This window comes from Sinohyriopsis cumingii, chromosome 16 (assembly GCF_028554795.1).
Source record: "Sinohyriopsis cumingii isolate HCF-2022 chromosome 16, ASM2855479v2, whole genome shotgun sequence".
In the NCBI taxonomy this organism is placed as follows: domain Eukaryota; kingdom Metazoa; phylum Mollusca; class Bivalvia; order Unionida; family Unionidae; genus Sinohyriopsis; species Sinohyriopsis cumingii.
In genome coordinates this window covers 38,865,742-38,887,780 of record NC_142976.1, presented here as the reverse complement: position 1 = coordinate 38,887,780, position 22,039 = coordinate 38,865,742, and the positions used below count along the sequence as shown (strand labels likewise).

The 22,039-nt window shown below is 38.6% G+C and overlaps 1 protein-coding gene across 20 annotated transcripts in view; it reads right to left on the bottom strand.

The window, feature by feature from the left end:
• Nucleotides 1-1,756: 1,756 nt before the first annotated feature.
• LOC149780246 (uncharacterized) overlaps nucleotides 1,757-22,039 on the bottom strand; it is a 90,777-nt gene continuing 70,494 nt past the window's right edge. For all 20 annotated transcript variants that reach the window (XM_089937037.1, XM_089937040.1, XM_089937048.1 and 17 more), the window contains 3 exons: nucleotides 16,011-16,067; nucleotides 13,065-13,203; nucleotides 1,757-2,306 (listed from right to left, as the gene is read on the bottom strand). In XM_089937037.1, coding sequence (XP_089793163.1) covers nucleotides 2,105-2,306; nucleotides 13,065-13,203; nucleotides 16,011-16,067 — 398 coding nt within the window. In that variant the 3' untranslated portion in view covers nucleotides 1,757-2,104. The remainder of the gene's footprint in view (nucleotides 2,307-13,064; nucleotides 13,204-16,010; nucleotides 16,068-22,039) is intronic.

Below are 22,039 nucleotides of genomic sequence, written 5' to 3'. Positions count from 1 at the left end.
GTAACATGACTTTTGTAAAAATTTGTTGTCCAGTGTTATTGAATTTAGGTGATTATTTTTTCTGGAAATACAAAAGTGCTCCGATACAATTCTTGGATAAAGACATTTACTGGAATTTATTGTGTATTCAAACCTGGAATTATATTTATGTGATTCAACAAAAGACTTTTGGCACATCAACACACTTTAAGCTATAACATAAACGTCATCGCCTTCAGTTTTTGAAGTTATTCTGGACTTATACTGAATTTTAATCAGGCCTTTAGATTACTAGATCTCGTGTCCGTAATTCTTTGATTATTTTGGGATTTAATTCACAGTACCGTAAGTTCTTTTTTGTCATTTTCAGTTTTGTATTATAGGGAAATAAATTATTTGTTAAATTTTACAAAGCTTACTGATAGTTCTTTTAAGAGCATAGACTCGTAACACAATGCTCTAATTTTTACATCTATATCTTTTAAACGATTAACAGTAAAAGTGGTACAATAATGGCATGTTCCTCCTATTAACTTTCTAAACAACGCACAACTGCGAACGTCTGGAATAGGACCATTGCCTGAGTGCGTTGAACGTATAAGTTTGAATTCATCTAACATTTGGTGGATAATTTATCGCTTTATAGCTTTGCTTTTTGCTAATTTGCAAGCATTGTCAGTACCATGTGAATAAGAAAAGCTGCGTAAATTCTCACGATAAACCATGAATGAACATTGCGCACTGAAATTTTTCGAAATAATTTGCAGATGTGCTGATACTACAAGAAACTCATTTTCATTATTCGATCAGGTAAAGCGACAGTTTAAATACCATGCAATATAAAAAAGTACTTTGGGTCTCAGACAATGATTTAGGCAGTATGAGATAAGCTGTTTCTGAGTGCACCGACTGGCACAACGGGTAATATGTACGGTGCAATGCTCGGCCAACTGCAGACAGCACAGATAAATTAATGGAAACAAACTGGAAACAAACACACAAAAAACAACAAAATTAAATAAGTTGTGCATCAAGCGCAAATTCTGGTGGGATATTGAAGGTATAATTTAGGCACAAGTTAAGAAGACTCATTTGGGGATACAAATCCGAATCAGAGAGATTTTTCTTCGTGCCTTTACTTTGTATAACCCCTTTCTCTCCCTGTCAAACAAGCTGGTCTTACATCGCACTCTTAATTTATAACGCTGTCCATGTGAGCCGGAGTATACCGTCTTATAGGGAGAACGCCTTATAATGAATATATGTGTATATAAGGTGATCCATGACCATACTCGCCTTATAAAAGGAACCGTATTATAATGAAGAGACCTATACTGACGGGATACATTATATACGATTGTAAGAAATCTTCTCCTCTCTTTGCACATTTTCTACAGATTTCTGAGTTATGGGGTGAGGATAAATTAAATTAGACGGCATACTCAAAAAGAGATTGATTTGTGACATGGAAGGACAATCCTTGTTCCAGATATCCGGTACTTTAGATAAACAAGTCCATACTTTCTTTTTGCCACACAGAATTTTCCATGTAAGTATCGCTCTGTCTGCCTAAACTTACAAAAGAGTAATTTAGGATCTCTGTCCTATTTTTTAACATGTTGTAAATGCAAGATCATGAGAAGAAGTCCTCCACTTTTAGGAGAATAATTCGCTGTATATTAGTTGGCAGCTCTTTTAAGTTATGTGACCCCGCTCCGTCACCCACCCACCCCAACCTTAATGCCCTTTAATGAGAGGCAAAATTAGAACAAAATCCTATATGCGTATATTTATTCAGTGCATGTAATTAATTGGCTCACAAAGATCAGTGCTTTCACAAATACGAACTCAAAAAATATTATTTCATTATCATGTCGAATATATATTTTCTTTTTCTTACATTTTTTGACATTTTAGTGACATTTTCGCTAAATTCATTAAGTGTTCGGTTAGTTTTGATTTTGATGATTATTGTTTCATCTGACATCAATTCAGCGTTTAATTTCTTTCTATTTTTACCATACTGTTCGATCAAATTTGATGTGTCGTAAACTTCGCCTAATATTTTTGGCAATTTCTGTGTCAACTTTCAAAATCGGTATAACAATGTAAAAGTACACTTCCTTTAACCATGATAATTGTTGCCGTCATAAAGCTGAGATTTGTCCGGAGTGGTGAAGTAATTACAATAGTCTTCGGTACAACATAAGTGACATAACAGATCTTGCCGGCTCGGGGAATCGCCCAGTTCGTATAATTTCTTGCAAACCTCTTGATCCGAAGATTCTTGCCACCATTTCTGGAAACATTCGTCCTCCGTCGCGCATCTAGATAAGAAAATCATGACAATAAAACATATATATGACATTCTTACGTAACGACTTCTACCGTTTAATTTCACAGTAAATGAAGTCCAAATCAGTTAATAAAAATTAAACAAATGCGTGTAATCTAGGGAACAACCATTCAGTTTAAAGGGGGGGGGGGAGATACGGCTTCCCTTCAAAATATTCATGTTATCACTTTTTAGAAGAAAAGAAAATATATTAGTACGAACGCATATATCTTGAGGTAAACAAAAAAGAGTTGAACCATTCTGGTCCCCGCACCCGCAATAATCGCAACTGATAATTTTAGGCTGGAACCTAATCAGGCCTACGCCTTATGTCAAGCTTTTGCGATAGTTAGCTGAATTTTTCCTCTCAACATTCACCTTTATTGGCAAGTCACTCAAATTAATTCATTTTCTTCCGCTTTTCATTCAGTTGGTGTAGCATGCAGTTTATTGCTCGATATGACGAGGTTATTTATATAGCGTGAATGTTGGTCCGATTGGACACAGGTATATGTATAGTCCAGCTGCGACCCAATTTCTTTAAGGAAACATCCACTTATATGCTACATAGCCCACCCACCCCCATCTTTCTCTCGGTTCAGAATAATATGATTAATTATCGAAAACGACAAACTTTATTATTCAGTGTCAACGAAAACCACATTGGCAAAGCAGCATATATATATATATATATATATATATATATATATATATATATATATATATATATATATATATATACGTACGAACATACATACGTTTATACATACATACATACATACATACATACATACATATGAAAACACAAGGCTTATCAGAAAATAAATAAACTGATACTATTTGTCCTCATCTAGCGAATTTTAAAAGTAAGTACTGACCGTGCAAGCAATGGATACAAGTTGCAGAATTTTGGTTGTACTCCTGTGTTGTTCATTTGAGTAATTTGCAATTTTATAATCATATTTGTATATTGTCTCTTAAATAGGTTTGCTTTATCAGAGAACGTTCTTTATTAGTTATGTTTGTCTCCCGTATTAACATTCATGAGAAAATGGCTACTGGCAGATCAATGTAGGTGTAATCCAATTGTTAACTAATAAAGTATCTACAGATAGTAAAGATGTTAATTTGATCAAAACATATACAGGTATCTAATCAATTAGCAGAATGTATGTATTATGATATTTGTAAATATTTTAAGACATGGTCTTTGTGTAATCGTATGATAATGTAGCTTTCATGCTTGGAAACTATGAAAAATATATGGACATTTATATTTTGATGTAAGTAAACAATTAATTAATACCATTTAATGTTTTTGTATTAGAGAAAATAGTTTCAAGCGCATGTCATTCTTTCCGTATATTAAAATGTTGGGGCTAACTTCGTCAGCATCATTCATACCATCTTCGTTTTCGAGAAATAGAATGGTGGTTTCGAAAAACAAATATGCACAGACTACCTGATAGCTAGCCCGTGTTACCATTAATTGTTTGGGATATGAGGACTATTTATCCATTTGTTTATCCCCCCGTGTGGGTCAGAAAAATCATGTATTACTAAACCAGTGTGGGAAAATATATTACCATGCTTTGTGTCATTACGCCCGATGATGCAGAAAACGAAGACACGATGGATGAACACACCTGCAAACATATTTACAGGTAGAGAGGTGGTCAAACGAATGTAGAAATTTCGAAAATACTATTATAGCCTCCTCGGAAAATAATTAATAACCGAGATAAAAAGCACACTAGGTAATCCATAATTTCAGAAGGTTTCCGATTCTAAAAATCAACGTTCGCATAATCATAGCTTGTGGTATGCCCATGCGACTTGATTGTCCTGGAAGTTAAGCAAAATTACTTTGGAGGGTTCCTTGTGGTTGTTTAAAGAAGCCTCCGATGCTCCGAGTTTATCAAATATCACAGCACTCTGGGTTTGCCTATTTTCTCGATTGATATTTTGAAACTCCACGAACACGTGCTTTTCGGTACTTATTAGCCATGTAAAATGTCCCTCAATATCGCTTTTGGGTGCGCGTCTGCGGCGTGCTCGAGAAACAACAGCATTAAAAAGATTCCACGTCACATAGACGACAACAAACGATCTTCTATTGGCTCTGAAGGGCTTAAAGCAGGTATCCACAATGTTAATGGTGACAACGCAATTTGGCCAGCAGCAACGCAGTGTGGATGACAAATTGCATCCTTGGCGTTGCTCTTAAAGTTTAACATGGCTGTTTGCTTGGTCCAGAAAATAACCTTGCGAACATCTCAGTGCAACCCAAATATGTGACGAAGGGGAATCGATTACGAAGACCTAAATGAGTTTTTGTTTTCACACAAGTTGCAATCGACGTTTTAAAATTAGGATTAAACAGCAATGTTCCCTTGTATTTCGAGCGACAGGGGGCACTGCACGGTCCATAGCCTGTTGCATTGTATTTCGAGCGACAAGGGGCTCTGCACGGTCCATAGCCTGTTGCATTGTATTTCGAGCGACAGGGGGCTCTGCACGGTCCAAAACCTGTTGCATTGTATTTCGAGCGACAGGGGGCACTATACGGTCCATAGCCTGTTGCATTATATTTCGAGCGACAGGGGGCACTGCACGGTCCATAGCCTGTTTCATTGAATTTCGAGCGATAGGGGGCACTGCACGGTCCATAGCCTGTTGCATTGTATTTCGAACGACAGGGGGCACTGCACGGTCCATAGCCTGTTGCATTGTATTTCGAGCGACACGGGGCTCTGCACGGTCCATAGCCTGTTGCATTGTATTTCGAGCGACAGGGGGCACTGCACGGTCCATAGCCTGTTGCATTGTATTTCGAGCGACAGGGGGCACTGCACTGTCCATAGCCTGTTACATTGTATTTCGAGCGACAGGGGGGCACTGCACGGTCCATAGCCTGTTGCATTGTATACTGGCTATAATCCGAATGTTCGAGTCCTTATGAAATATCATAGACGGTCCAGCCGACCTTCGGTAATAGTCACTGTATCTGGTGAGTCCGATAAACGTCGATGCAATGTGACCATTTCAAGAATTGCTTCGATTTCCTTTCCATCGATGGAATAACGTGCGCTGTCGAGCAACGCCACGATGCCATTGTTAACTAATCCAACTTTGGCATCAGGTGTATAAGGGTTCATGTTATCCTGTATCATTTGTCCCCAATTTCCATGATAACCTCACGTGGAAGAAAATGCCGATACATGTCCTGCTATTGTATTTCTATTCTCATTAGTCTGAGATCCTTAGCCCGGTAGGAGTAATACTGAAAATATTTGGTGCTGTGATCTATCCTCAATAGTACACCCATGCCCCACGCGGGATCGGGTGTATCCTGGACAATGTTGTATTGACAATGTCCCTTCCCCCCCCCCTCGCAGGTCCGACATGTGCCCGTCCTAGTCCACAAGGGTAACGCGAATATGTGCCAACCAATCATTATGGCACTAGCGCCACGGAAGTAATAAGTATCAGATCATCGGGAGGCCTCAGTCGGGGCAAAACAAATGACATATAACCGGCCAGGATTTCGTTGTTGAGGTTGAGCCTTCATGACTATCACTGATGGCTTATCTGTCAGATAAACCAGAGTTTTGGTAGTGATCCTGATAATGTCTGGCTTGAAATTGTAAGTGGTATCATCGGGCCCCTTACAAAAACACTTCGTTTGGGGAAATCTCATTAATATATGCGGGCAAACGAAGAACTGTGGAATATTGCATCAGTGGTGATTCGTGCGATGGTCCAGGTTTGTATAATAGTCCGGGTTTGAGTTCGCATTCGCGTAGACCTACACGATGTCATTTTCTGAGTCTTTTTTTATCTACTTCTTGCATAAATCCTTTCAGCATTTTGTGGCCTTCTTTAATGTTTCCATCTTCAGCTGTTTTAAAACTTCTATTTGAAAATCAAACCTCCGGCCAGTGGCTTGCTTAAACCCAATAATCTCCCTTTATACCCATTTAGACAATACATCGTTTTTGTTCGATGGTTTTTTTAACACGTATTCCTTCCAATTTGGGGCTAACTTAAAAGCGGCATTTATAGGATTTTCAAAGATCCACTGACGGGCTTCTTCGTTTAAAGTTTGCGGATCTGTTTTCAGCATTGACTGGTGCACAGGTGATGGTGGAAACTTCTCAGTTTCCGCTTTAATGTCTTGGTCAAGTGTTTGGAATCTCTCCATCTGCGCTGGCAACTGTTTAATGGCTTGGACTGTACCAGCAACCGGATCCACCATTATCGCTGAAGGTTCTGCAACTTTCTTTACCTCTTTCGCGGTTTCACGGGATGATTTGAGGAGTGGTGAAAACGCTTATTTGAAGTCATCTGAGATCTTTCGTACAATATTCAACGGCTATAACATATCTTTGACATATTTGCGAAACATTGTGAATTAGTTTCTGATGTTCGCGAGGAGCTTTTCGGCGTCCCTTCTGTACTTTTAGATGACCTCACTGGCAGGTTTTTAACATTATATTTATCAGAATCGTTTAGATTGTCGCGTCCAAACCCGCGTGATATTTGGGTGGTCCACTAGTTAAGTCAATAGCGTGGAAACAATGTGGGTCCTAGGTGACCTCCGCGTTAAATAATTAAACCACGCGCGCGATTGGGTTAAAACTTGTTGAAAGAATGTAGTAGATGACTGTCACCGTTAACGATAAAATGAGTTCATAAAATCATCGTTAGACCCACTTTGAAACAATTTCATACGGTATATGTATGCACACGGGGAGTTAAAAGATTGAAAAAGTTCTGCTATTGACCCGCTGTGGTCACAAACTTTAGTGCAACGATACACAACCATCTACTGTTTCTTTGACCGGATACGTTTAGCTGTGTGTGCGGTATTTCAGGCATTGTACATATCGTGTCGGTGATCCATCTGTAAAATCACGCGCGAAACTCCTTTCCCCTTTGCGATGTTTTTGCCCACGAGACTGCTGTGCAGTCTGACCACAGTCGAATATATTTTTAGGATCAGTCCGATTTATTTCTCGATAGGTTTACCCGAGCACTCATCTTTCAGCTTACCAACAACCATTTTGTATTCGTTACTAAACAGCGGATGATCTCTAGGATATTCATTGTTATCAAACTCATTTACCAGCGAAGATTCACCCATGTCTGCGTAGGCATCCTTGAAAGTTACGTGTAGCAACAACGAATCTGTATCCGTGTATAGAATTCTGATGTTGTCTCAGTATAGTGATTCGATCTTACATTAATAAAATCTGTATATGAGCGGTTTGGATAAGTCCAAATTAGAAGCGCCATCATATATAGACTTTGTCAGCTACAGTTTCAATCATTTACTGTGTACAGCAATGTGGACACCATTGAAGATCTTCCCTGACTCAAACAAGGGGTCATCAATAAGCCTTCGAAACTTGTCATGCTCGATATCCCGGACAAGACCTACAATGATCCACTTGAATGTACGCGGCCATCAATACGCTCTGGTGAAGGTGTAACTTTCAGCGTACTTTTCATATACACATCTCCAGCTACAGATACAGCTGTAGGTTTTGTATGTTAACTACATAGATGTGCTTGGGACGCAGGTTGGGCACTAGCGTTGTACATTCTCTATAAATACGTCCAGTATCATGCTTAGTACCACAGTGATACGGAGAGGATCAATCCTTCGGCACCGACAGTGCTTCCGGTACTAGCAGATAATCGTTGTGAGCTTTGTGAAACTCATTCACGCACTGTAGGTCGACTTCATAAAAATATCAAATGTCGATATTACTCTCGTACTTGTAAATGTCTACATCGGCAGGATTGGCCCATTTTAACCCGTCAACAGGCATGGACTGCAGCATTGCCCAACTATACAAGTTCCTGATGTCAAGATTCATGATATAACTTTTGGAGGACACTGTATCGTATCAGTCCATTAGCGGCTTATTCGCTTGATTGTAGCACTGACTCGACATGGAATCCACGCTCGACAAATAAATGTTGTTCTATATCCATCAACAGTTTCAACCCAAATTTTGTTTCTGATAGTGATGCATCACAGAACATTCACGGCGATGTGTAGTGTCTAGATTATAGACCTACATGACGGTGCTACGGAACACTTCAAATACGTTAGCGATTGGAAGAACGTATGTTTTCTGGCATATGTCATAATATTCCCCAATGTTTTTACACTCAAACTCAGACCTAACGGATTTTGCACGTGCTAAGCCGTTTGCGGAAATCCCCTTGCGGGTTATAGATGAATAAATGAGCTTATGGGTGGCAACAGTGTCTCGTCAGACCTTTCCTATCCACTAATGTACTCGTATGGGTACAGTCCTTTTCTTGTTATCAACTTCATCTTGCCATGGTTAGCTGTACCAAATCGACTGGTGAATTTGAATCGATTGCTGGATCGCGCCGCAAACTTAATGACTAGCTAGTCGAGACAATAATTCAGAAACTGTGGCGAGTCAATAAATTTCAGTTTGTCCCAGCCCAAACGTCATGTATTTTTCCAGATTTGCCGGGGATAACGTTTATTGGCGCCTTTGATACTGTCGAACTCTTTATATGATTAGACCATCATTCGCACGCAGGTTATGAAGCACCACATATATCTTTGTTATGTTTGGAGAAACTCGCAACTTTAAATTGCATCAGCTGTGTACGGCTCCTCTATGCATGCAAGCAGTGCGACCGTGATCGTGAACTTTGGCATCAGTACCAAAGGGACAGTAATACATCCAGCAACGATTGGCTGCAGAAAAGTCGCGAATGTTATCATTAGTTATAATCATGTCACACCCATTTCACTGTGAAATGGAGCAGTTTAAGAAACATCTCTACCGTGTTAGGGGCGCTTGCACAATGGGCGCAGTACAACATTGATGGCCCACTTTGCCCGTCGCATCTGACCACATTATAACAATACTCACATGGGACTTTTCGAGTTACTTGCGGAGTATTAGAACCTCGGAAGCGTCCACTGAAAGGTTGAGAAAATCAAAGTCGGCGATGATGATACGAGGTACCTTCATTTTTCGTTGCACCACTGTAAATTTCATAACGTTTTAACCAGGTTCTAGCATTATGGTACACTGCGGCATGTCACTGATTCCACCGCAGTAGAAGTCATCGTCGTAAAGTAGCGGGTGCGTGGAAAATTAATGCTGCTAACGTCGACAAGGAGACTATTTCCCCTCATACTTACTGTTTCGGTTAAGCAATCGGAAAAAATGTTTAATTAACACTTAATGGTATCACGCTTCTGAATCATTCATATCGTTCAACAACATCAGATCTATCTGGATCCGTCCGTGCAAATGTTTGCTTTGCACATGTGGAGATGGTGCACGCGCATATAAATCTTTGTTCCAAGCGTACACGTAAACAGCAATATCAGCACCGAGTTCTTCAAACGTTTTGAGTCATTTCCTAATGCCATTGACTTTTGCTTGTCAACTAAATATTGCTTTGAGTTTATAGGCACGATGCCGATTTGAAGTTGAAACGCCGTTTTTATGTTGAACCGACGTGTGTAGGATGTATCAATTACAACGGTTTGAAATTGCAACCCTACATGAGCTACTAGCGTGCCAAACGACAGACAAGGCTCAGGGATTGTTTCCAACTAGTACGCGTGTCCTAGAAGTATTCATTTCCTCTTACCTGTATTTTATATCGCTGTTACACCGTCAGATTGATTTTCATTTCATATACAACCAACCTAAGCTTCGACATTTTCTCAATTTCTATAGATAAATATTTTGCGCGAGTGCGATTCGAATCTGCAAAGTCCTGATCATAAATATAACACATTAAGTGATTAGCCCACCGAAAACACTTAAAAAGCAAATGAAAGAACACCAACTTGAAGTTAACAGGCTCGTGAAAATAATCAGGCAAGCGCAACCCCTATGTTAAGTCAATGTGAAAGCTACGCCAGTTTGAATTACTATTCTTTGAATTATCATACACAACTCCATACATGGTCCCGTGTAATAGTAAACATATATAGCCTTGTAATGATAATTATAGGTCTCTCAAACAGTTTTAGTATTTCCATCATGCAATAATTTGAGGCATATTCACATTGATAATTATCAATTTTTCTGTATAAAGACAAGGAACGTAAATCCTCTTTAAATTAATAGTCACACAATAAGTATATGTTTATTGGTTAAGTCAAGAAATCGCTCTGTTCCCTTTAAGAATTGAACGGCACGCGGAAAAAAGATAATTTAATACATCCTTATATAAGAGTGAACCTTGCTATACTAAGAAATAACTCAAGGCCAATAATATGTATGTATGCTAATGTCGATCCATCTGCAAGCAGAATGCTAATAGTGCCTATCAACGGCTGCACTTATGTGGTCATTCACTTCTTTAGGTTGTGTGTAATACGATTCTAATAACAATGGCTGGTTTGTTTACCACTCAAGCGTTGATGCAAATCAAGTACATCCGCTTATTCACATGTGTCTCCGCGTATATCTTTACGTATGTATTCACTTATGTCTTCGAGTACGTACTTCCCACGTCAACGGAGTTTATAATAAAAGTAGTATGATAATGTAGGTTTTGTTGATTACTGACCCAGCTTGAAGCTTTCTACTCCCACATGACTATCCTCTTGCATGGGCGCTTGTTGATAATGTTGTCTGATTACAATCGTGGGATAGCATGCGCGCACGTGTGATGTGTTGACAAAGACATGGGAAGGGGTAGAATACCTTACCCCAGACAGATCAGTAACAAATATTTAAAACTGCTATTATTAGCACTACTACAGTATCTTGACAGTGAAATACCAATAGTCGGCTAGGAAGCAGAGCTAGCCACCCATAGTTGTAGACACTTGGGTTCAAGGCAAGTAGAATATCTCAACAACAATAAAAAGGCTGAACGGCAACTATTTTTATTTGCATGAAGATGTCCAGTTGTTGTTGTTGCTGTTGTTGTAGGGTTTAACGCCATTTTCCAGCACAAGATAAGCTATACATGGTGGCCAGTATAACTGGTGGAGGAAGAACCCTGGGAAACCCCGGGAAGAACCACCAACCCACGAGAAGCGAATGACAAGCTTTCTTACTTACTCACGTTAGCCGAGCCTGAGACTCGAACCCACGCAGACAGAGGTGAGATGGCATTGATCTGGAACGGCGAGTAGACCACTCGGCCACTAGGGGCCCAGAAAATGTCCAGTCCAAAAATGATCAAATATGGAATGGGCTTGCATTTGTATCAACACCATCAATTTATGTCAAAAAAATGACTTTCGGACATAACAAATTAATGTATGAAAGTGGGACTTGGGAGCATAAATATCTTTTACTATGATGTTTCATTTTATTGTCAGGGTGGGGATCGCAAGTGTCAAAGTTATGATCTGGAGCAAAAGTCATGAGCGTAGGGAAATTCAATATATGTGAAAACGGCCACCCATTGAAGAGTTAAAGGACATTACATGCACAAGTATGAACGTACGCACCTTAGAGTTAAATATCCCCACGCTGAAGTACGGCAAGGTTAAAGAAAAAGTCAACTGGAACCGTGCACCTGGCTGTACCAATGCTGTTTAGCACTTGTGAGTCATGGACTTCATTTCGCGGCACTTAATTTTTATACATAAGTGTGTGTACAGATAGGTGTTTCACATGTTGTATCTTTGAAACAGTCACATGGCCGTCCGCATTTGCTTTTTCACTCTTTTTATTTCCAAGAACCAGATGTACACGAAGGTATCAATATTGTAAGTTCATATTAGGTATAATAAAAGTAATGAAACAGTACGCAATTTTAGGATGTAATGAACTATAGAAATGCTGACGAAGCAGTATTAGAGTTTAATAATGGATCTACGTACCGTTTATTAAAGGATGAGAGTTAAAATCGTTTGCTGATTTTTTAAGCAGGCTTTCCCGGAATGACTTATATGGGTTACATAGTTAGAAACTTTCCTTTATGGCTGTATTTCTGGCAAGAAGATACCAGTTACATCGTGAAGGCCAAGAAACCAATCGGAATAATTCCTTTCACAGGAATAACAAGTATAATCGAGAAGCAAGTTCAAGCATATCCTGAACGTATAGCGACTTAAAAGTAAATAACTCCCTTTGGGTGTGACAGCATACTATCAGATTCATCACCCGCGCCCTCTAGCGGATGTTGGTATCCCATTTATATAACTGGATAATAAGTTCCTTGCTCAAATGGTTTGTTTGTTTGTTGGTTGGTTGGTTGTTGTTTAACGGCACACCAGATCTAGCATGTTGGACCGACCGAGTTGATGGGAGTGAACTGCCTTGTTCAGAGACATAATAAAATAGCCGATTCGGGGTAGTACGGGCAGGTTTCCAAATAGCAACCCACTGATTAAGGATTCTTAACAATGACCTACGCAGCTCCCGAGTGAAGAAAAACAACAGCAAAACATCTGGATTCAAATATACGACTTTCTAATTCAGATATGGCAGTAACCACTGGTGATGGCATATTGTAGAATTTGCCAGTAAATTCTAAATACCGTATGAACTCGATTAAAAGATGAGTCAAACTGCAAACGGCACAGACCAAGGTTTGCCGTTGCATAATGCGCCGGTAGATCTGGGACTGTGCAGTTTGAGTAATCAGCAGGACAAACAACTTAGACCCTGATCGGCAGGCGCATTATGCTACGGTAGATCAGGGTCTTTCTTATTTTGCAGTTTGACTCTTTTAAAGCGATTATATACGGTATATCTTATATACTAACCTTTTTTCCATGATTCTTGTACCATCTCTCTTATCTTCGATTGTGTTAATACAGAAATGCTGATTGTCTGCGCACTCTTCGGATATCGGGACAAAATAATTTCCACCATATGGACAAACATAGCAATTGAAAGGTTCTCCTGGAAATATATATTAAAACACATATTGAACCGTCCAAGGTCGCAGAAAGACAGATGACGTAAGAAACTTGTTACTGCAGTTAAATTTTCCAAAACATGACAATTTAATTCACATAAATTAAACTGGTAAAAAAGTAAAAGAAAAATGTAAAAATAGAAGTAAAATAAAATAAAGCCAGACTATTACTTTCGTTTATAAATACCCACGAGTCAACCTTTGTAGCGTAGTTAGTATGAGTGTTTTTTTTTTTTTTTTTTTTTTTTTTTTAATAGTATTTATATATTTCAAGTGATTTAGCCCATACCTGGTTTTAACAGTTTGTTTACGTTTTTATACGAGCAAGACACGTCTAAATTTAAGTCCTCTTCCTTCCGCCCAGTTTTCGAGGTACCAACCTAGTCCTTTAAGGAGGAGACTTTAAGTTCAAAAATAGCATGTAACTCATACAAGATGCAAAAATGGATCAATGGCCTCTGGATACAACCCATAATAACGTAATAAACCCAGGGGAGGTGATATTTGTATTTAAGTTTCTGTTTATTGCTTTTGGGGAATTTAGTGATTATTTGTTATGGGGAGTCGGTGTTTAGAAGATATTTCTCAAGCCTAATATTTAGCCAATGTCTAGGAACAGACTTCATAATGTACATCATTCACGAGGCTTTTGTGCTGCATGGCGTTAAGTGCCTATCTTCGGCCTGGAAGGCTTACTGATGAGTCATACAAATGAGAAGGGGAAAAAAATCATGCACGTGTGAAATTAGGGTTTCTTGATATATGGTCTTTAGGTTATGAGAAGACATTATTTGTTCTATTTGCGTACTTAAAAACGCTTCAGTTGACAACAACCGTTGTCTTGATGTCCTTGGATATAGGTGAATCAACGGACTTCCATCCAACCTGCTACAAGTGTTGGTTGATTCACTGGATAGTGAATCCCTTTGTGTGTAACAATAAGAAATCATCCATTAGTAATATAACCCTAAGGAGAAAAGGCAGGAAATTCGGTTTATACCGTATTGTAATAGTGTTGTACAGGTGAACACGAAAGCATATCATCTGCATATGATCGTCATAGACTGTGTAGAATTTAAAAATTCTATTTCGAATAGTTCCAGTAAAATGCTACAATAACCAGATTCAACTAGGAGCATTTGGTTCACAAGGATTATAGCTTCATAAATAAAATAGCGCTAAAATTATGATACTATAACCAGATCATCAACACCTGACTCTGAAACTGTGTCAGGTTTCACAGCTTTAAAATTGATAGATTTATGTAATCGTGATAAAACAGAGGGGGATATAACGCCAATTTTCAGCACAAATTATGCTTTACATGGCGGCCAGTATGTTTGGTTGAGGAAAACCCCTGAAGGATTCCGAGAAGAACCATCGACCATTGGAAGCTTCTGGTAAGCTTTCTCACATACCCACGTTGGTCGAGCTGAGATAGAAACTCTCGTGGATAGAGGTTAGTGGTCTTGCATTCGGACACCGGGCCCCCACTGTGCTGAAACAATTCAAGATCTATTTTAGACAAACTAAAAGTTATAAATGGACATAATTTCTTGAAAACTGATTTATTTATGATAAAATCTATTCGGAGAGTCTTCTTACCATGGTATGAGAAAATATAGTCGGATCATCTATGGCAAAATGTGTTCAATGTCATGGCTCTAAGCGTAGTTGTTTTGTGCTGTGGCGCTAAAATAGATTGGGGCAGACGAATGGATGCCTGGAGGCATGGACGTACCGACAGCTAGCAGCAGATCAAGATGTATGCAAATCCCACATTGTTATTAGTGTGCCATAAATTAACTACAATTTTAAAATTTGTATATTTTTATCCTTTAGAACCTTTCGGGGTCGGTTAGAATGCGGGAAGCTAATTATCGAATCTGTCGAGATGGTATAAAAATAAGATAAAATAATATTGTTAGTATCTTCGATTCCTTGTTCCCTGGTTTAAATATGTATGTTTTGTAGAAAAACAATCTACAACGAGTACAGAGAAAAAATATACATGCATTAGACAAAACGTGTAAAATATACACGAACTCCCGTGAAACTGATCGAACTGTTTTCTAAAGGATAAGGACAACCTTTACTTTAATAAGTAGTACTCTAGACAGCTGGAGAGTATTTTGTATCATATTGGATTTTAAGTGGATATTATGGTTTGATAGCGACACCAATATACGATTCCTACTGACTAATATTGTTCATTGTATTATATGGAATTTTAAGTGGATACGATAGTTAGAAACCGACACCCGTACACGATTACTGCTGACTAATGTTGGTCAGTTTATTAAATTGGTTTTTAAGTGGATATGATAGTTTGAAAGCGACACCAATATACGATTCTTACTGATTAATATTGTTCATAGTATTGAAAACAAACAATTTATTATTTTTATTGTTATTTTGTATCAACAACCGTTTCAGTAATACTTTTTGGCAATTAATGTTTATAAAATATCACTTATTTATTTATTTATTTATTTATTTATTTATTTATTTATTTTCTGTAACTACATTTAGAAACAGATGATCAGCTAATACTCTCAGGGTAGATAATCCTATGTTTATCATAAAAATACAAGGTAGATCCGGACAAGAACACCACAACAGGTAAGTTCCGATCTATTGACTCGGTAAAACTATTGATGGAGAAACCTCTGTAGTTCTTTTCTTTTCTTTACAATCTGAAAACGAATTTGAAGTATAGGCACTGATCCGTGGAAAAATATTATCTAAGTTACGACCATGCCCGAATGTCTTCGAAGCACGTATTGTATACCTTGTGTCGTTTTAATGGTGCTCGTCGAAACATTGTTCTTCAAATGTATGGTTGAAGCTGCAATATAAAAGGTAAAATGAAAGCAGGTAATTAGTAATGAATATGTTATCTTAGATACATAAGTAATCATAAAAAGTTAACCTATCATTCAGTTATATATCGTATAACTCGTTTAATCGGTCCTTGTATTTTCAGATAATTGCGAGATTTCTCGTGAAGAAAAGTACACAATAAATAGCAAAAAGTGTTTTAGCCAACCCATATGCATCTCCGTGATGCTTTTTAATTTAGGCAAAACGCTGGAAAAGTTGTTACTTCTTCAGAAATTGTGTTGCATTTATTATATATGTTACCAAGGCAGTGTCAAATTAATCAAACAGAAGAGGACTGAGAACTTTTTAACACTATATTAGCTGTGCCAAAATTGTCTAAAAAATGTTTTCGTTTCTGATCACCCCATCCCCGACAAATTCACATGTTTTCTAGGCAAAACAACTTTGTTTTTTTTTTTTCAGGAGACTAAGATACATTGGAAAGCTCTAAAGAAAATTTTATAACCCTCCTCCCCCCCCCCCCGCATTATTATTGCCATTAACTTGCTACTGCCTTTAATGTGAGTGATGTATCTTACTGTCGTCATTCGTGTGCTATGTACAATAGTGACCTGTATTTTAAATGGAGCGAAGTTAGACAGATCCAAGAATATGATGCGGGCCACCGTGACCTCACTTCATCCCCCAACTGGAATATGATGCGGGCCACCGTGACCCCACCTCATCCCCACCAGGACTGTGATGCGGGTCATAATGACCCCACCCCATCACCCACCAGGAAAATTAACAAGCAGAAAGCATGTATTTAAGACTCTATGCTACTGTAAATCAGAAAAATATTTTTGAGAATTAAGAAGCTGGCTGTGTATGTATTTTTTTTTCTATTATTATTCTCAATACCAGACGTGTTAGTCGTGTGCTATAAGCGATGTGTAATTTATGGGTATTCTAATTATGTTAAGTTGTGTGTACTTAATGTCGTTGCATTATATATGAACAAAAAATATACTCATTTTCGTGATCTATGCCAGAGTTACCCGAGGGTGGTTTATTTTCGTCCTTTGCTATTTCAGAATACTCAGTTCTTTTCACCCATTGATGCAAGTGCAAAGTGCTTCAGTGAGAAACCCGATTACCTCAGGTGTTCTGGTTGTGGATATTCAACGACAACCTGGATACTTAATAGAGCTAACTGCCGTTGTTTTATCACAACCCATCGTGTTTTGTAAGGAAGCTGATGGCCTCCTGACAAAAACAAAGGCCTGTAAAATATCTTATAGCTGGCTCTGCCAAACCAAACCAGGTATTGATTGTATGTTTCGGACACACACCAATAACCTTTATGGACGGCATCCTGGCGGAGAAAAAAAACAACCTCGCAGGTATAACATCTTATAGCGGGCTCTTCCCAGCCAAACCAGGTATTGTTTGTGTGTTGAAAAAAGGCATACAGTAATAACCTTTACGTATGGTTTATAGGACTTAACAAAATGCCTGTAAGGTAAAATATCTTACAGTGGGCTCTGCCCAATCAAGGCAGGAATTGTGTGTTGAAAAAGACACAAAAATAACCCTTACGGAAGCAATCTTCTACTGTGGAAGTTATACAACTGCATTCTTTTTCGCTTTATGTTTAATGTGATAGAATTATTTTATATATTGAATATTTCGGAATTGATTCTAAATTTAACAGAAGTCGGACCTCGTCTGATAAAGTTATTCTATAGTTATTAAACACTATAGTCCGTTTAAGTTGGCCATTTTTAACTGGAAAAAGTGGATTCAATTATACGTTGCATGCGACCGCTCCGGTGGTCTAGTGGTTAACGCGTCCTCCTCGGATGTGGGAGGTCGCGGATTCAGACCCCGGCCGAGTCATACCAAAGACTTATAAGGAATGGTATTAACAGCTGTCTCGCTATTCACTCAGCATTACAAGGTTAGTGTTAGGACTGGCCGGTCTGGTGTTAGGATAATTTGACTGGGTGGGGACATATGTCTGCGGCATGATGCCTCTTGCTAGACAGCACTATAAACCACCACACTGCAGATATCGTAGCGATATCACGCAAATTGTTAAAAATGGTTAAAGCTACGTTAAAATTCCAAATCGCACACACATACGTTGCATGCATTGAATGACGAGTAATGTTTGTGTTCTTATAACACAGTGAGATTATTTTTGTCGGACCAATTTTCATAAGTGAACGCGGTTATTGTAATAATAATCTCTATATAGTACTTCTTATGAAATCATTTGATGAATACAAAGCCTGCGTAATGTATATCATTGCATTCGTATTTCACCGTGTTTTGTGTATTACACGACTCAGTCATTATATTTTTATCTGTCTTTTTGGATGAGGAGTCTTAGAACTCTGTGGGGTTTCGTGAAACCCATATGTTGTTGTCGACGGTAAAGTTGGTTCGGACGACGGTAGTGGTTTACTGGCAGTGAGGGACCAAAGCTTTGGGACTAACTGGTCGGCAGGGAATACGGAAACTTTCGAGAGATCGACTGTCAACATGGGCATTTGTGATTCTGCTTCTATTTCCGTGCCCGCTGATGAATACTGGCTCAATTGTTTTCAGTGCTACAGTTATTATAGCATGACTGCTTGTTTGTTTTGTGGGTTTAACTCTGTTGTAAAGCGTCTGATAGGCTATAATTGGCGGCCAGTATACTTTGATAGAGGAAGAACCAGATAAAATCCTCAGCATGATTGTGCAAGGCAATATTGCTGATCAGAGTCCTTGTACAGAATCCGAGAATTTTTGACTGGTATACAGAAGAAGTAGGCTTGTACGCTGAGATCGATCTACAGAGGCCTTCCTAAGGATGAATTCATTAATAAGATAATATTGTACGCTGAGATCTACAGAGGCCTTCCTAAGGATGAATTCTTTAATAAGATACTATTGTACGCTGAGATCTACAGAGGCCTTCCTAAGGATGAATTCATTAATAAGATACTATTGTACGCTGGGATCTACAGAGGCCTTCCTAAGGATGAATTCATTAATAAGATACTATTGTACGCTGAGATCTACAGAGGCCTTCCTAAGGATGAATTCATTAATAATATACTATTGTACGCTGAGATCTACAGAGGCCTTCCTAAGGATGAATTCATTAATAAGATACGATTGTACGCTGAGATCTACAGAGGTCTTCCTAAGGATGAATTTAGTAATAAGATACTATTGGATCTTCAAAAAGATGATAACAAAGTTGATGATCTTAAACTCGTGTTCGAGATAGCGAAGCATTAGTGCAGCAAGAACATGTACCATCTACCCTCCTTCCCAGAACATAATTATGCCCCCCCCCAAAAAAAAGTTGTTTGATGGGCATTTGGGCCTCCACTGGACATGATCCCTGCATCCTCCCATCATCGACAGTTGCTACGCCCCTGGAGCGAAGGGTACACAAAATTTCTCTTGGGAGGAATGCCAAGTTGAAGCGACGCCTGCATAATCGTTTCAGCGATTCGGTAGAGACGAAATTAGAGAGGGACGTACGCGGTCTTGTATTGTACTTGGAGGGTGACGATCTGTACGTTATTAGCAACATCGTGATTTCATAGAAAGGTATTATATGTCAACCGCAACAGTTAAGTCAGACTCAGAGTCCAAGCAATATTCCAGGTCCCCCCACACACAGTAAAGTTGAAGTCAGTTGTTTTGGTTGGGAATATAAATAATTCATCCGCATCGCGGTACCAGTACTTTACAAGTCCAGTGGAGGTCAGTGATTGATGAAATCAACAGGACAATCTGTTGTCTGCGAGCGGAACTCCTAAAGATCACCGAAAATCAATCTCATAAAGAGACGAGTATTGCTATATCCTGTACAAAAACACTGGACCAATAATTTTAAAATGTCTTTATTTATAAAGTGGAAATAAAGATAAGCAGCCCTGAAGTTCAACTTTGTAGTTTGCAGCATTCTGTTATTGTGAAGAAAGAATAAAGCCCTAACATTTTAAATTAAAAGGCCGTTCAAAATGGGTCAGATGATTTACGGCCCATTTCTTCGTGTAAATTATCAAGTACCTCTTATAGTTCTAGCGATTCTGGAGATCTTGGTGTACACGTGAACCAATGTGCAAATTGTCTAAGGGCTACGTTCCTGTTATATCCAGGCCAATTTTAAATGTTTTCAATGTAAACAACGCTTCCGACTGCATCTAAGAATGATCGCAACTGCAAAGTTCTGCCTTAGACAAGTACATGTAGTCGCTGATCAAGATAACATTCGAAAATATCACAATGTAGAAGGGGGCATTACTCCAGGAGCAGTGCCTGACAGCGTCCACGAATCGGCTAGTAATAGGCCAACTATAACTATTTAGAATGTCAAATGTGTTTGACAGTTCTGCCAGTATTCTTGTAATCCTGGGGAATTTAAAAGATTTTTGGCGATGATACGGATGGTTTCGTTGGGGTATGTAGAATACGACCCTAAAGGTTGTGTGTAGGTAATAATGATACATAAGCAGACGACAATACAATTCACATTTTTTTTGTATGAGATGTGGCTTTGAAGCCACTGTCATAAAAATTAGGAAAAAAAAAAAAAACGACAGGGTTCTATATCTGCTAATAATAAATACGAATAGCTCTTCAGAACTGAGAAAATTGTCGGAAAAGTCATTTTGACCCAAAGCGGTTTCTTGTTGACCATGGTTAACAAATAAACAATGGCACAATGATGGTTATTACAGGGAGAGTGAAATGAGTAAGAAATCATTCATGCATGACTTCTGGTTCTGAGTCGTTTGTTGGGTTCTGTCCAGAATATACAGCTGGGTTTAATTTCGCGCATGAAACGCCATATGTATTATGTCAAGTGGCTTTTGCCTTTGCCAGTTACTCTCAACTAAATAACGAAAGCAAAAATGTAGCAAATGGCAAATGTTGGATTTGGCCCGAATATGTTTCACAACATCCCATTCCAAAGTTGCACATATGATCCCATGGACAGTGGGCATTCTGTCACCCATTCTCCAAAGTTGGGCAACACAGCATTTTAGAGAGACACATAAAAAAACAGTACTATAAAAGAAGACGTAATCTTTGGTTCGACACCTTGCCACTTTACAATTGTGGTATGCACTGCCCTATCATATTTTCCTTTCACACTTGCATTACCGTTCTTGTTGTTGATGTTGTTGTGGGGTTTAACGCCATTTATCAGTACAAGATAGGCTATACACGGCGGCCAGTATTATTGGTTTAAGAAGAAAACCCCGGAAAGAACACCGACCCACGAGAAGCTACTGGCAAGTTTTCTCACACACCCACATAGGCCGAACTCGAGACTCGAACACGCGTAGACAGAGGTGAAATGGCAGTGTTCCGTACCAGTTAGCGCTTTATACCACTCGGCCACTCAGGCCCTCTACTTACATTACTGCAAAACAAATTTTATCTGTGCTTAAGTGACTTTTAGAAACACAAAACGTTTGAAAATCTGGATGTCCCCAAATGAGCTACAGACGGAATTTTTCGTTCTGGTTTATGCTCTCATTTAACTTTAGTGTACATTCATTATCTGCCAGCATGTATCATAATGAATATGTTTCCTGAATTACTTTTCTTTCCAAACTAACAATATCATTAATTAAGTGAAAACGTGTGTATTTGCATAAATTTAGTGTCTTTTGTCAATAGTTCAACCTCAAAGTATATTAGACCGCCCCCGCCGTCCATGTGACTTAAACTTCGAAAATACGTTACTTTATTGGTCGTCAAACAGTTTATATTACAATTTGGCTAACTAGCACAAACCTTGGCTGTTGTCATTGCCATATACCTTGTTTGAAGATATACAAGTATTACCATTTTACAATTTTTTTTTATAAAATAAAATTATTAATTCTTGCAATTATTTTGTCATGAAAAATGTAAGCATGTTTTAATATCATTAAATTCGTAACAAAATTAATCGGGAATTTCCGTACATCGCTTACT